We start from the raw sequence: 14,112 nt of genomic DNA on the forward strand, positions 1-14,112 counted from the left end.
AGAGCCAGCAGATACAGCTAATTTAATCAAAGTTTAAAAGAGCCCTTGTTTACAAAGTAATAGTCATTGCCAGGAGATGAAGAAAATTATCAACAATGCAATAGCTCTTGCCTTATAGATTGGTGGGAAAATGTGGTCGGAAATCGCAATTAAAAAAAAAAAAAAACATGTAATTTAAAAAAAACTTGAAGGTGCGAACGGACCCTTCGTGGAGCACAACAGTACCAAATTTCACGGCTCCAGGCCTCGCCGTCACCGACAACTCGAACTACATACAACTCTCGTTTAGTAAAAAAAAATTAAGTATACCTGCTGTGGCATAGTTAACACTGCTCCGCACACAGTATGAATATCCTAAAAGTAGCAATCCATCTGTAAATGTTTTAAAGCCATCTTCTGTGTCCACATACCAACCAAGTATTCTTGTTTATTTTCAAGGCATTCCTTAAACAATTTTAATATTTTACTGCTCATGTTTACACGCTATTTCTAAATTCCCGCGCGTTTTGTCAAAAGGAAAATTAAAATCCCGAAGTTAACCGAAGGTGACTTCGTGCGTGTTCGGGCATGTCCCAATACCTTTGTGCAATGTAGGTGTCCTGTTGACACAGTCCCTACATTTCTAGCATAGGTAACGCTGTTATGAATTTCATGTTTCGTTCAGAGATTTTGTGTATTCCAAATGGCAGAATTGTTTGAAGAAACAGTAACACTTGCAGTATTTATTTAAGGTGTATTTCAACAGTGAGTAATATTAATTCTTAATTAATTATTATTGATTGATCAATAACAATTGATATTCTGAGCAGTTATTTAGAAGTGAGAAATAACTTGGTTAATTCAAGTTTATCTATAAAATTGTCTTATCTATTCTCTCCCTCTCCCTCACTGGTGCTTTACTCCTTACTATATATTAACAAGTTGAGATTTGAATTGCCAAAGAAGTTTCAATTCTATCATGTGTAGTCAGCTACACGCATAATTTTTTTAAATATCAATGGATTTTTTTTTTTACTTTTATAAAAAGAGTTGTTGAAAAAAATGTCGGTACATAATTACATCTTGAAGGGCTATTTTTAGACAGGGGCCGAGTACAAAATCAGTATTATTATTTGAACACGTTTAACCATTTCACAATTAATTTAAAAAAACTTATATAGGTATATAAAAGTTTTCTTGTAAGGAATAGTGATTGACAAGTTTCAAAGTAATTTATCTTGGGTAAACTATATCCTTACTAAACCAATGTCTTCACAAGATAATGAAGAGTTCAAGAATGCCATCAAAGATCTGGCATTTTATGCTCCACTTATGGAGAATGCCTTTGGTAAGTAGCCTACTTATGTTCAAGATAGGCAAATATTGAAATATGTAATTTTCCGTAAGACTAATAATCAAAATATTGAATCATTTAGCATTACATTATTTGCGATTTATAGGTAACATAAGCAATTTTGACACATTTCCGTGTAGTTTTTACAAAGTTACAATTACATCTAAAATTGAGCAATAATCCGAGTTTTGCAAAGCACAAATTTGATGTCGTCCAGCCGAAGGCCACCCCAAAGCCCGACCTGCAACCGCCAGTATCAACCCCGCTAACGGAATGCATCCCTAGCCATGGCCGACCCGAGTCAGGCGAGCTTTCGATGCCAAGGTAGAATCAAGGGCCGTGTCTAATTAGTTAAACACCTCGACCCCAGTTCACTAGTAATCAAACATAAATTAAATGACAACTCCACTATTAATTAAAACCCCCACATAAGAAAGTGTCACGCAGGAGTGCCTGTCACTCACGTGTGAACTTACCTTAATCAGTTTGTGAGTGCCTCCTTTGCAACCTTCAGCCTTAATTAATTATAGTGTTGTGTAGTAGTGATGGGTCGTTCGTTAACGATTCGTTCAAAAAGAACGAATCTTTAAGAGAACGAAATCTTGCGATTCGTTCGCGATGTAAAGAACCGGCTCTTTGAGAGCCGGTACCTAGAAAGATTCGGAAGAACGAAAACGCGGAGAGAACGAGAGAACGAGATGAGAGAACCGGCCATGCGCCCGGTCTGATTCGTTCGTGAAATGATTCATGACGTCAGGAGTCTGAAGAATTAGTAATCACAGCGTGCGCATGTTCACAAGAGCAAACGATAACTGATCAAATAAAATAGGGTAACATGAAAAGTATCTATACCTGAAAATGTCAACTGTTAAGTAGTGGTTTAAAATTGCTTTTTCACATTCACATACACAAATTTGGAAATAAAAAACTAAAAAAACAAAAAAAAAACCGTATGAATTAAAAAATAACAGGGAAAGTAACTACAAATGTTCACGCTTACCATTTTTGGGTTAATTAATGTACTTCATTTGTTTCTCTTCATACTGAATTGCAGTAGTATTAAATTTTTGTCTTTTTTCTCTAAATGTGTTGGTCTACATGTAAACACTTTACTGTCACTAGAGTGTAAATAACCTATATATTAATATTTGTAACTTAAAAAGTAATAAAATATAAATAATCTTGTTTCATATACGCAACTGTGATTCACTGGCTACGGAAAGCAATGTTCAAATTCAAATACACGTACGTAATACTCTAAAGGATGAACGAGTTACGACACCTGATAAAAGAGCCAGATCCCATACACAGAAAAGAACGAATTGACCGAGATGAACGAATCGTTCTGAACGAATCGTTCTGAACGAATCATCTCACGGTACTGATCCAAAAGAACCGATTCGGTCAAAAGATCCGTTCTGCCCATCACTATTGTGTAGACGTAAATATTACCTCCCTGTTTTTTATGTGTGACTAGCCACTGGAGCAGTCAGCAAGTGACGAACAGTCTCTAGTGTGACTCTTAATACTTAAACTTAGTTTACGCCAATTTGTTAACCATAATTATTAAATAGTATCTGCCAATCAGATTAAGTATTAATAATTAATGTGTGAATTTAGAGCTGCTCTCAGCCTATTATTAAAATAATTTCCGAATAACGGAACTTTAGCAACTTTAGCGCGAGAGAACGCTGAGGCCTCCCCTCGCGCCAAGGGAAAACGCCAATACCGAGCGACTCGCAAACCGGGGCGGACGTGCGTTCCACGGGGAGCCATTACCCTTTGTCCACATCGAACAGTACTTTTGGTAAATATAGTCATTCAAACCAAATCTCTTTTCTTTGTTACGTTAACTACCCGTGCGTCCCCTGTCTTTTTACGGTGTAGGGCTTAACCCAGCCGCTTAAGTTCCCGCAAGAGACATTACGCGCGGTAGTCCACTTTACGGCACGGGCCGACTCTCGCTAACAGTGAACTTTCGCTAAGGTCGAGTGCACAGGCACAGACGACAACTACGAGTAAACTTTGTGTCTAGTTTAACTGCGGGCCGCGATTCCCACAAGTGAATCCGGACGCCGCCCAGTTAACAATTTTCGGGATTGGCCGCCTCCAATAAACCTCCCCCTTAACCTCGACTGGCGTGAGGGCTTAACATAGTAACAGTGTCTCAGAGCACTCATATTAGACTAATTGTAACTTTGTAGGGTAATTCTTTGTGCGACCTGCAAGTGTAGTGCAAGTGTAATTTGTGACTCTAATTAATAATTCATCTAATTAAACGGCCACCCCGCACCCCCGTGCGCGACGTGTCAACGACCATCTAAATCTCGAGTTCGTGACTGTTATTGAATTTAGCATCCCTACACCAGCTAGGGGCCCCTTCAACCACGAACTCCGCCAACGGTCCTAGCAGGCCACGCAGGGGCAACACACCCACAAGACCCACATTTGGTTAGCCGCTGAGCTAACCTGGCACCCTCCCGGAACGTAATTTCAATAAGAGCCAATTTCCCGCTAGGATACATGCCCGGTCTCGAACACGAGAACCCGGACGACGGCAAATTCATCAATTCATATCCATTAAGCAAAATTTTGTTATGAACCAAGATGTTACCTACAAGGCTGAAAATATCGGCCAAAAAAAATCTTTACAAATATTAGGTATTAATCTAAGTTTTAATAATGATTTGAAAGCATAAACTGTAGTTAGGTTTTTCATTGCACGAATTATATTTAGATGGACAAAATAACTGTTTAAATTCTCTATAGGTATAGGTACTGTTCCTTAGGCATATTTAGATTCTATTCACACATATAACCTGTGCAGTCAACAGTTCTCTGTTGGCTGTCAGCGTTCAGTCATCAGTCACAAATGGAATTAAAATTAGAATACTATTGAATCTGGTGAATACAGATCGATTTTTATCATCTGGTTTACAGTTTACCAATATAACTGTTAAATTTAACTGATAAACCATTTAAAATTAGATTAAGGATTAAAATATACACTTGCAATTGGACTTTCACCCTGTGACAAGGATACATCCACTTACTTCAACCTCCCATGCCTTTTAGCATTCTCCGTGGGCCCTTAATAACTCTCTCCAACCCAGGAATGTTTCCCTCATTCTGTTCACCTCCACTCTCTCTGTACATTCTACTTATTTTCTCTCCATATGTCTGTGCAGCCTATCTCCTAGCTTCTTCCAAGCCCTCTCATTGAGATAAAATTTTCTCACACCAGCCTTTCTACCTGCCTCCTCTCCTGTAGTCTCATGCCCCAGCTACATCATAGTATGGGTATCTTCGTATTTCCCTTCCCTTCTCCACCACATACTCATCACCCATCTCGCTGCCCTTCGCTGTACCTACCTTCTCTGCTCCCTTATCTCCGTCACCAGATATGGGTCCCCATGTCTCTGCCGCACAACCCATCATCGGCCTCTCCAGCACCGAGGACGCCTTTGACTTTGCCTTCCTATCTGTTCCCTTCAGTGTCCTGCCAATCCCTCCACCCTTTAATTCCACACGCTGTACCTGCTTCCTCCAATGTGAGTTGCTGCCATGTCCGGCCAATCCCCGAACGAAGCACAAGATGCATGCTACTCTTCCTGCAGGTTTGAAACCCAGCAAGATTAGGCGTAAAGGCTTCGGCCTGGGACTCACCTAGAGTCTTCCCTAACCCAGACCTCTCACAACAAATACACGTAGTTTCAGTTAGATTAGGGTAAAAATATTGTTCTGCAGGTTTACCTTCAGGTATACTTGTAATACTCCACCTCCTGGATCTCCTGCCCCCTTCCAGCAATGAACTTCCTTTACAATTGCCAACCCGTACGTAAACCAAACCACCGTCTTGTTTACATTTAACGCCATCCCATTCAAGCGTAGCTTCAAGACGGAGGGGGCGCAGGGGGAATAACCCTTCCCGAGTTCAAATATATATTTCTGGGGAATATATTTATGTGAACTTAAGTACTTGAATACACGTGCTAAACTTTTCTTTCATCAGAAGTTGTTTGAAACTACTAACCAACAGTATTCGAGACCATAAAATTGTAAATATACCAAGCTTATCTCTAACTTATTTAGGCTCTTTTCAACACCGGGCCACTCAAAATGTGCCACAGTGCGGGTAATGGCGCGTCAGGAAAACGAGCTAGAATTTAACTCGCGACTGCGAACGCACCATTCCGTCGCATTCACAATTTCCAGAATGAAAATGGGTTTCGAGGAAGCAAGTGCAGTGTTTGCATTGTTGCTAGAATGAAAGAAATGCTGTAAAAACAGAAGATACTGGATCTATCCAATCCTTTGTTGATCAATAACAAAACTATTTCCAACCAATTTTTTTTTTTTAACTTTCTGTTTATTTCTTTGCAAGAATGTCCCAGATGACGATTCCCTCCTGAACTTCCTAAAAAAACCTTCCTGTGAAAAGAAACAGAAGAAACAGCTACACTTCAGGAAGTGGCTTGATTACAAACGCGCCATTGAGTGCACGACTCCCGGCCTCTGCTGGCGTGAATGCGCCACTCACAGATCCTTAATGCCATGTCTCGCAACTGCATCCTTTCTTTGTACGATAGCCCCTCCCGCAAAGTCTTTCTGGAGCTGACCTTGATCCCATTCTTCACTGGCCAGCTCTCTAGTCTTAACTAGCCCAAACAAACACACTTGATTTTAGTTAGGTTAGGAAAAAGAAGAAAAAAACCCTGTTTGCATCACTTTGAAGGTATCCCCCTTCCTCCCTCCACACACTATTTATTACGCCACAGTCGTCTGCAAATATATCCGCAGCTTACCTCCTATTTCCTCTACAATGCCGTTCATTTTAATGATACTACTACTGTGTAACAATGAATATGAATATCTTTACAGATGGTACGTTTAGAAACACTGGCTTTTGTTTCAACAATTTTCATGTAAAGTTGTGTCAGTCATTACACTCATTTATTCACGAATTCGCAGATCGCCGCATGAGCGCACTCAAGAGAAAAGTTGTGGTGGTGGAGGGGGGAATTGAACGTTTAAGTATTCAGTTCACTACCTTTTAAGGTGACCTAATTTTCGTTCCACTTGCAACTGTGGACTGACTAAAGACTGAATGGCACTTCTAGCAGCCTACAGAGGACTGCTGACTGTACATATATATATATATATATATACACACACACACACACACACACACACACACACACATATCAACACACACATATATACATACATATATATATAAACTACCAACAAAAGAAAAAATAATACTAAAACATACAGTGGGCAACCCCCGTTTTATTTTATTTTAACCATCCTCAAATGTAATTCTGCGTATGCTGCTGGAAGATCGCGCCAAGTACCTACTCAAGACTATAAAGGTTGAGACAATAGGTACCTCCGCAAGAATTATCATTGCATTAGCAGGCATCGCGGGCCCACACACATCCATAGTCGACCAACTGTCACCCCTTTACCTCCAGTGGTGATTTATAGTTGTTTTTGATGTGAAACATCTTAGCTCTCTGTATACGGCATTTGGTAGGAGAATTAAGCGGAAATGTGCTGCCATCGGAGGCAGATGGAGCGAACCAAAGTTCACATGGTCAAAGAGAAACACTTATTTTTTACAGAATGAGCAGCAGTACTTTAATGAAATTCCTTGACGAACCCAGGTCCAAAGCCGGAATTTATTTATTTTTTCAAAAACTTTTTCGCTTTTATCGGTACCGTTACATTATATAGTTTAACCTTTCACTCTGCAAATCGAACAATTCAATAGACAACGTGGCTGCTCCGGCAGCTAATTCTAGCGGTGGGTGCGGAAACTACATGAGATTCGCTTCAAAAATGTGGTTGAAAAAACAATTTTCTTTTATTTATCACGCTCGGCATTAATATTAAAATTATATATATATATATATATATATATATATGTATGTATGTATGTATATATTTAAAAGAATTCTACGTTAAAATGTGCGTCCGAGTACCTATCAATTTTTTTTGCAACATTAGAAAACACAAATTTGCTCGTTACCGATATTAGATGTTACACATCTCTAGCGAGTAATGAAAAACTTTTATAAACAAATTTGATTTAAATAAATTTATTTTGAATTGATACGTAATTGTTCTGGGAGTGAAGCCAAGTCATGGAAATAATACGTATCACGTTTGTAGTGTTAGCTGGGTTATCCCCCCCCCCCCTCCCGTCACCGCTTTTTCCCCTATCGCTTTATTGAGTCCGAGGGTACTGGGTTCGATCCCCGGAGACCAAATCTGCTCCTACTCCCTTTTTCGCCTCAGTCGGCTGTTTGAAATACCAGCGTGTGCTTGTGACATTTAATAATCCGTGGCTGCGATGGGCTCAAATTGCAAGCTGTGGATCTTCAGTGACGCGCGTATTTTTCTCTCTCATCCCCCCTCCCCCAATTCGTATTTATCCCTCCTCACGTAAGTGCAGGGACGATGCTGGAAGCAGCATTGCCGTCGTTCCATCATGACAAATGCGTGTCGGCATTTCAGTTTCTAGGAAGTGATGACTTCCTTCGGGACGTAGCCTCCCATTTCGCGAATCAGAGCGTTTCATGGTAGAATTTAGTTCCTAGCTAACATGGCAGGCGAGATGATCAGTAAGTTAAAGTTTCTATGGATTGTAATCACGGGTGTACGCCTGACATCCAGTGGTTATCAACAACACATTGTCTTGAGTTTCAAGCAGCTGTTTCATAGCTTTTTTTTTCTTTCTCCCTTTCGCAGTGTTGCCCCAAACGTCTATGAGATATCACTGCTTTGTAAAGGCGGATTTTGAAGCCTGTGTAGCAGCACCCGGTGTCTGAGCTGCGTATTAGGCCGACAATCTGTCACACTGTTTGCCGCGTGGTGTAAACCTGAGTACTTAGCCGTAGGTAGGAATGGGATTTCCGATTCAAATTAAGACGAGGTATGGGCGTACGTCCGGACTGCAGCGAGTGAATAGGATCGCCTGGAACGTCTCGCAGTTCACCTCGATTATTCACACCTCTGCCCAACACTCAAGAGGGACCAGACAGGCTCGGAAAGGCTCCAGTGGAGAGCATCGCTATGTCATCTGCGAACGTGTGTAGCTGCCGTCATTTGCGCGACATAAGGCCGTACACTAACGGACTGTCTCACGCCTCAAGGTCCTGCGCTGGTGATGGGAGTGGGGTGGGGACCAAAAAAGGTATGGATCCAAGTCCTGACACGAACTAATTTTATTATGTATGTGTGTGTGTGTCTATATATATGTATATATGCCTATATATATACACACACACATTATCAATTCTTTTTTTTAACTTGAATGTGTGTAGGATAAATGGCATACACGGCCATACAATTGTAAAAGTAAGTTTAGTTCCTGTACTTTTTAAATAATTTTTAAATATTTTTAATTTAAAAATTTAATTTGCAATTGAACCTTGAACACTACATTATTTCTTTAAATACGTACACTTAAAACACTGGTTAGTACATGTAGAATGAAAAAAAAAATCCTAAATTTTGCATATAATGCACACAGATGTAAAACAAATTATGGCTGGTAAATGTATTGCTGTTAAGAAAAGGTGGGAAGGGAGCACTAATTTCAATTTTTTTTTTCCCAGGCAGAGGAAAGCCTTGATATATCCATAAACACCAGTGGTCGGCAGGTCAGAAAGCTGGTCATGAGGAAGTATCTACTTGGTGGGAAATTAAATCATGATTAACTGGTGCATGAAGCACTTGTGTCAAACTTCTCATCGTTCATGAACACAGCCAGCATGTACTCCCTGGAGTTGAAGGTCGGCTCAATAACCATAACCAGTAGAGAGGTTGAGTTCGCCACTCTGAACCTGTACTGCAAGACGGGGAGAAACCCCTAGAGCAACGACACAAGGTGGACAGGCGGTTCAAAATGATCACCTCAGCCAGTTTGCTAAGCAAACTCGGCAGACTGTTAGTCGGCTTCTTTTTCTTGGGAAAACCTGGCTCCTGCCTAGTTTTGGCAGAGGGATAATGTGCACCTTATTTTAGCATCAGCTGGAACCCTCTGGTTTGTAATATACGGCGTTCAGGAAGTGAACCACTGTCCCAGCCGGTATATTGTTGAGCATCTGATAGGTCTTGCATCACTCACTTCACTTTGGCACCTACCACATGCTCCTGAGGTACAAGTTTAAAGACGTTCCGCAGATCTTGGTTTGGAGTGCACTGGCTCTCAGTCTTGTCGGTAACCGCCTCTGCCTTAGCTACAGCCGTGTATGCCATCCCATGCACTTTGTGGATAACAGGCATGATACTGTGTGTCTTAACTCCGCGCATATTGCTGAAGACAGTTCCCACAGTTTTGAGTCCTTTTACATTCCCCAATTTGTATGTTGATGTACTCCATCCTTAATATTAAGCTTGGGGTCTTGTGGTTGGATATGCCATAGCCTGTCTCCATCCCTCATGAAAGACCAGGCACAGTGAATCCTTAAATTAATACCTACCAAGTACATGTGTGTAACAAAAAAAAAAAATTCAGTTGTGGAGCTGAATGTTTGCCGAATGCATGGGGAGGGGGGGGGGGGCGGAAGTGAAGGTGGTAAGGATAAGCAATGTCTGGGGCCATTCTTTAAGGTATGGAATTTGCCCGTCCTGAATCATGGTGACTTCCAGATGGTACCATCTTCACAGAAAGGGTGATGAAGCTCAATATAGAGCCTCGCTTACCAAAATGCAAGCTTCTGGCTATGTTTCGCAGAAGAAAGCTAAGCAAAGCTTCTCATTGGCTCATTCCTGGGGAACTATTGACTTAACTTTTAAAGGTCACCTTATCTCAAAGTTAAGGTCAGTAGCCATGCTGTTGACCTTAAATTTTTTTTCAGAGTGATTCTGTAAGCTTTGTGGTAACTTTACTGCACATCCTACTGTAAACTTAATGGCTTGGTCGAACTCGCTACTGACCTTAACTTAAGAGAGAGAATGGCACGTCTATGAATTAAAATGTATGAAAGCGAGGTTACATATACGTGACATACAAAAGAAAAGCAAATTATTGCTAAAACATCCTTCAAAAGTTATTTTGTTCATAGATGCTGAATTTTTAAAATTTAGCATTAGAGCATTAAATTGAGTGTTAACTCATAATAGTTATTGATGTAATTAAGTTCTACCATATAAATCTTATTGCACACTATGCTACATTATATTTTATAACATGAGTAATTTGTTTATCTCACTTCTGAAAAAAAAAAATTTTAAATGCTGAAACTAAAAAACTTAACGTTGCGTCCATTTCAGATCGCGTGAGGTGCTCAGAATGGACGAGGAAGCTCGCGAGCATGAGCGGGGACGACTTTGAATCGGCCAAGACCAGGAACGAGTACATGCAGTACCTGCGCATAATGGTGCGGAGCGGACAGCTCTTCTTCATCTTCAAGAACCCTCCGCCCGACGGTCAGCTTGCTCCCTTCCCCGAGTGCGTGGTGAGTGATGGCAGCACTGCTGACTACCAGGAACACTCACCAGTAATCACATATACCCATATAGAAAAAGCAAGAAAATTGTCTCCAAACACCACTCAAATAATTAACTCTCTAACTGCTTTACAGTTCAATACATTTGCTGCCCACTTAATTTTTAAAAACCAAGTTTCAGAATAAATACGTATGTAAAGTTATTTACAAAAGGTTTACCTTCCTATTAAATGAGCTACAGATTTACCATACGAAATATGGATACACAAAATACTTAGGAAAATGTCATTAAGTCTCCCTGTAGCTACACAACTGGACGTCTTAATCGGTAATAATTACTGAAAACTCTTAACACTTTGGTTTAATCTACTCTTGCCTTTAAATTCTGCAGCACAGTACAAGATACTGTATCAATAAGCATTAAAAATAGAAAATAATCCAGCAGCATCAGTCCATTCAAGGCCAGTTCATTATTTCCTAACGAGAGTATTAATTTAATAAATTATAATTAGAGAATACATTTAAAAAAAATTTTTTCTTCAGAAATAAATGTTCTGACGTCAACCGGGTCTGCGCTCCAGGAGCCTGGTCAGCCTCCGCCACCTTTCCCCTTACCCCCGTCCCACCTCCCGTACTGGCAGCCGCTCCGTCTTGAGTACGTAGCCGGGTGGTTGTGTTTGAATAGCGCGCCACGGACGTCAAGAGGGCGCTGTAGCAGCAGTGCACCACACCCCTTTAACTAGAGATAAACATTGTAATTTTTTTTAAACTTATTTTTCCCCAAATGGCGAGTGATGGCAGATCGGCCGGGAGTGTTTTATGTACTTTAATTAATATTTAGTTAAGGCATAAACAACGAAAAGACATACCGAACATGCACGAGCCGGAACCGAAGTTTGCCGAAGCCGGACTGGTTATCATTAACAATAAATTGTTGTAATTTTAGTTAATAGTTTTTATCATGCATTAAGTGTAATATAATTATTAAGAGTGTTTCATGTTTTACCTGTAGCTTCCTGTGGCACATAATCATAAATAGGTATAACGGTAATTGGTTCGGCGCGAAGACGCCATGTTAGGCTAGCAGAGCCCTGAGCTCACCCCAGTCCTTCGCCAGCACCGACCGAGAGCAGACGCATCAGCACCCCAGGGACCTCACCGCTTGCCAGCACTGCTAAGTAATTCTGTTAAATCTTAATCATCTTAAATCTTTCGTTCGTAAATTCTCGGGGCTTCTCTTGGTCGGGGGGACTATTTAAATAATTGTACGAGTGACCACTATGGTCCTTTTTGTGCTAATTACCTAATTGTAGAGTGTGACCACGTTGTCAGGTTGCACCACGTGAACCGATTCATGCCGCAGGCGTTGTGTGATATAATCAAAGGTGTAGGCGACGTAGCAACTAATAAACCAGGGCAAACAATTTTATTTGTATTTGTTTATTTCAACATCCTGAGTGTGACGGCGTGTGTGACGGCGTGTGGGACGCCGTAAGATCCCACTGCGTAGGTGAAGAGTGGACCAGTAGCGAGTACTGGGATTGGCTTTAATGGGGTTAAAATCACGCCTCACATGGCCGACTTCACGACCCTGAAAAAGAGTCTCTCCCGGGTCCGAGCCCCTTGCACGGTGGCGCCCACAAATTAATCTCAGTACATGTATCGACGTGAACCCCCGCTTAGCATAAGGACAGTTAGGCCGCGGCCATGTCAGTTTTTTGAGTATAACAGTAAAACAGTTTCTACATTGAGAATTAACTTCAAGGGGGAAGGGAAGATAGAGGATTATATTTTTATCTTTCAGAATCACAGAATTAATAACAAAGAAAGACTTAAAATTTTTTAATAGATTCTGCCCATCACTTGTGATTGAAGTAACTTCTCTTCACCGGAAGATCACCACCACACGAGGGTCCTTGGTGGCAGCCATTGCAAAGAATTACCTTCATGTAGAGATGGTGGAGGGTTCAAGGACAATGCAGAAGGGGGGGGGGGATGTGGGTGATAAATCCAGCCCCCCCCCCCTCCACCCCCCCGGCTGGCTCTATAAAATCCTATCATTCCCACCAACAAAAGGCACAAATTTTAAAGCAAACAGTGGGCAAAGTGGTTCTATCAGCTCCCCCCCCCCCCCCCCTCAAACACACACATGCAGGCACCAATGAAATTCTGCATACAGCCCTGTGGGGTTAGATCCCAACATGCTGATATGACAAATTTATGAGCACCAAGTCAGTGTGATGCTAGAAATTTATACTGGACTCATTTAACTTTAATTTTGAATGTTCCATGAGGTGATAGAAACATCTTCCTTACATTTCCAACAGGAACGAAAATGTTGTTTCGAAGAGTAAGTATTTGAAATGGAATCAAACACGAACAATTATTTTTTTAATTTTTTGATATCTGAAATGTTGAATATTCACACGGGCCTAGTCAAATTGTAAATGGATCTTGAGTAATTGGGTGTGAAAGCGGCTGTTTACACAGCGACAACAGCGCGTGTGCGTGTTTCCAACTCGAGGGCAACGAGATGGCCAAGAAGATTCCGTTCCTGCCCGCGATGGGACCGGTCCAACCGCTCATCGTGCACCAGTCCCCCGACGGCTGTGCCTACATCTCCACCAAGCAGGTGCCCGGAGGAGGGATGTTCTGCTACATGGCCGTCACTCCGGACGGCATAGAGTAAGCTTCCAAGGCAACACACTCGTCGCAATGTCAAACCTTTTCAAATACATTTTAGAGGAAAATTAAAATTTGGCTACACACTATCACCGACTGACTACATTACCAATATATCAACAATGTCCTGAAAAAAATTCTAAATTTTCTTTTTAAAAGGCTGTACAATGAAAGGTCTTCAATCACACACATTTGTGACTAGTGCCATTCAAGATTAGTGATTCTGCAGAATTATTGAACATCAACATGCCTAGTTTTTAACAGGAATACCAATTGGCTAATATAATCCACTGTAAAACAGGAAACTGTGCTGAAATTAAATCATACAATAATGATAAACTCTGAGCAAAGTAGAAGTGCCGGCAGGGCAGCCAAGGTCAACAGCCAGAATCCATCCCAAAAAAAATCTAAACGTGAGCACTCGACTGGTGACCATAGAATATTAGTTGAAAGAGATTAAAGACGTTCCACAGTACACACTGGAATATTAAGGATCAACTGTATTTGTTAGGCGATGTGAAAGCAGCAGCAAGTAGAAATAAATGCATAGGCTGCTTAATAACAGAAAGTAGGAATTTAGATGTGAAATAATATGCTTGGGTTGAATTGAATAAGAAATGAAAACTAAGGTAATTA

General features: G+C 41.0%; 1 protein-coding gene across 1 annotated transcript; it reads left to right on the forward strand.

The window, feature by feature from the left end:
• The first annotated feature begins 1,018 nt into the window (after positions 1–1,018).
• LOC134537701 (uncharacterized) lies at positions 1,019–13,565 on the forward strand. Its single transcript, XM_063378426.1, has 3 exons — positions 1,019–1,327; positions 10,619–10,803; positions 13,319–13,565. The coding sequence occupies exons 1-3, from the start codon at positions 1,246–1,248 to the stop codon at positions 13,481–13,483; spliced, it is 432 nt and encodes a 143-aa protein (XP_063234496.1). The 5' UTR covers positions 1,019–1,245; the 3' UTR covers positions 13,484–13,565.
• Positions 13,566–14,112: the final 547 nt, after the last annotated feature.

The sequence above is a fragment of the Bacillus rossius genome, chromosome 12, assembly GCF_032445375.1.
Source record: "Bacillus rossius redtenbacheri isolate Brsri chromosome 12, Brsri_v3, whole genome shotgun sequence".
Taxonomy (NCBI): domain Eukaryota; kingdom Metazoa; phylum Arthropoda; class Insecta; order Phasmatodea; family Bacillidae; genus Bacillus; species Bacillus rossius.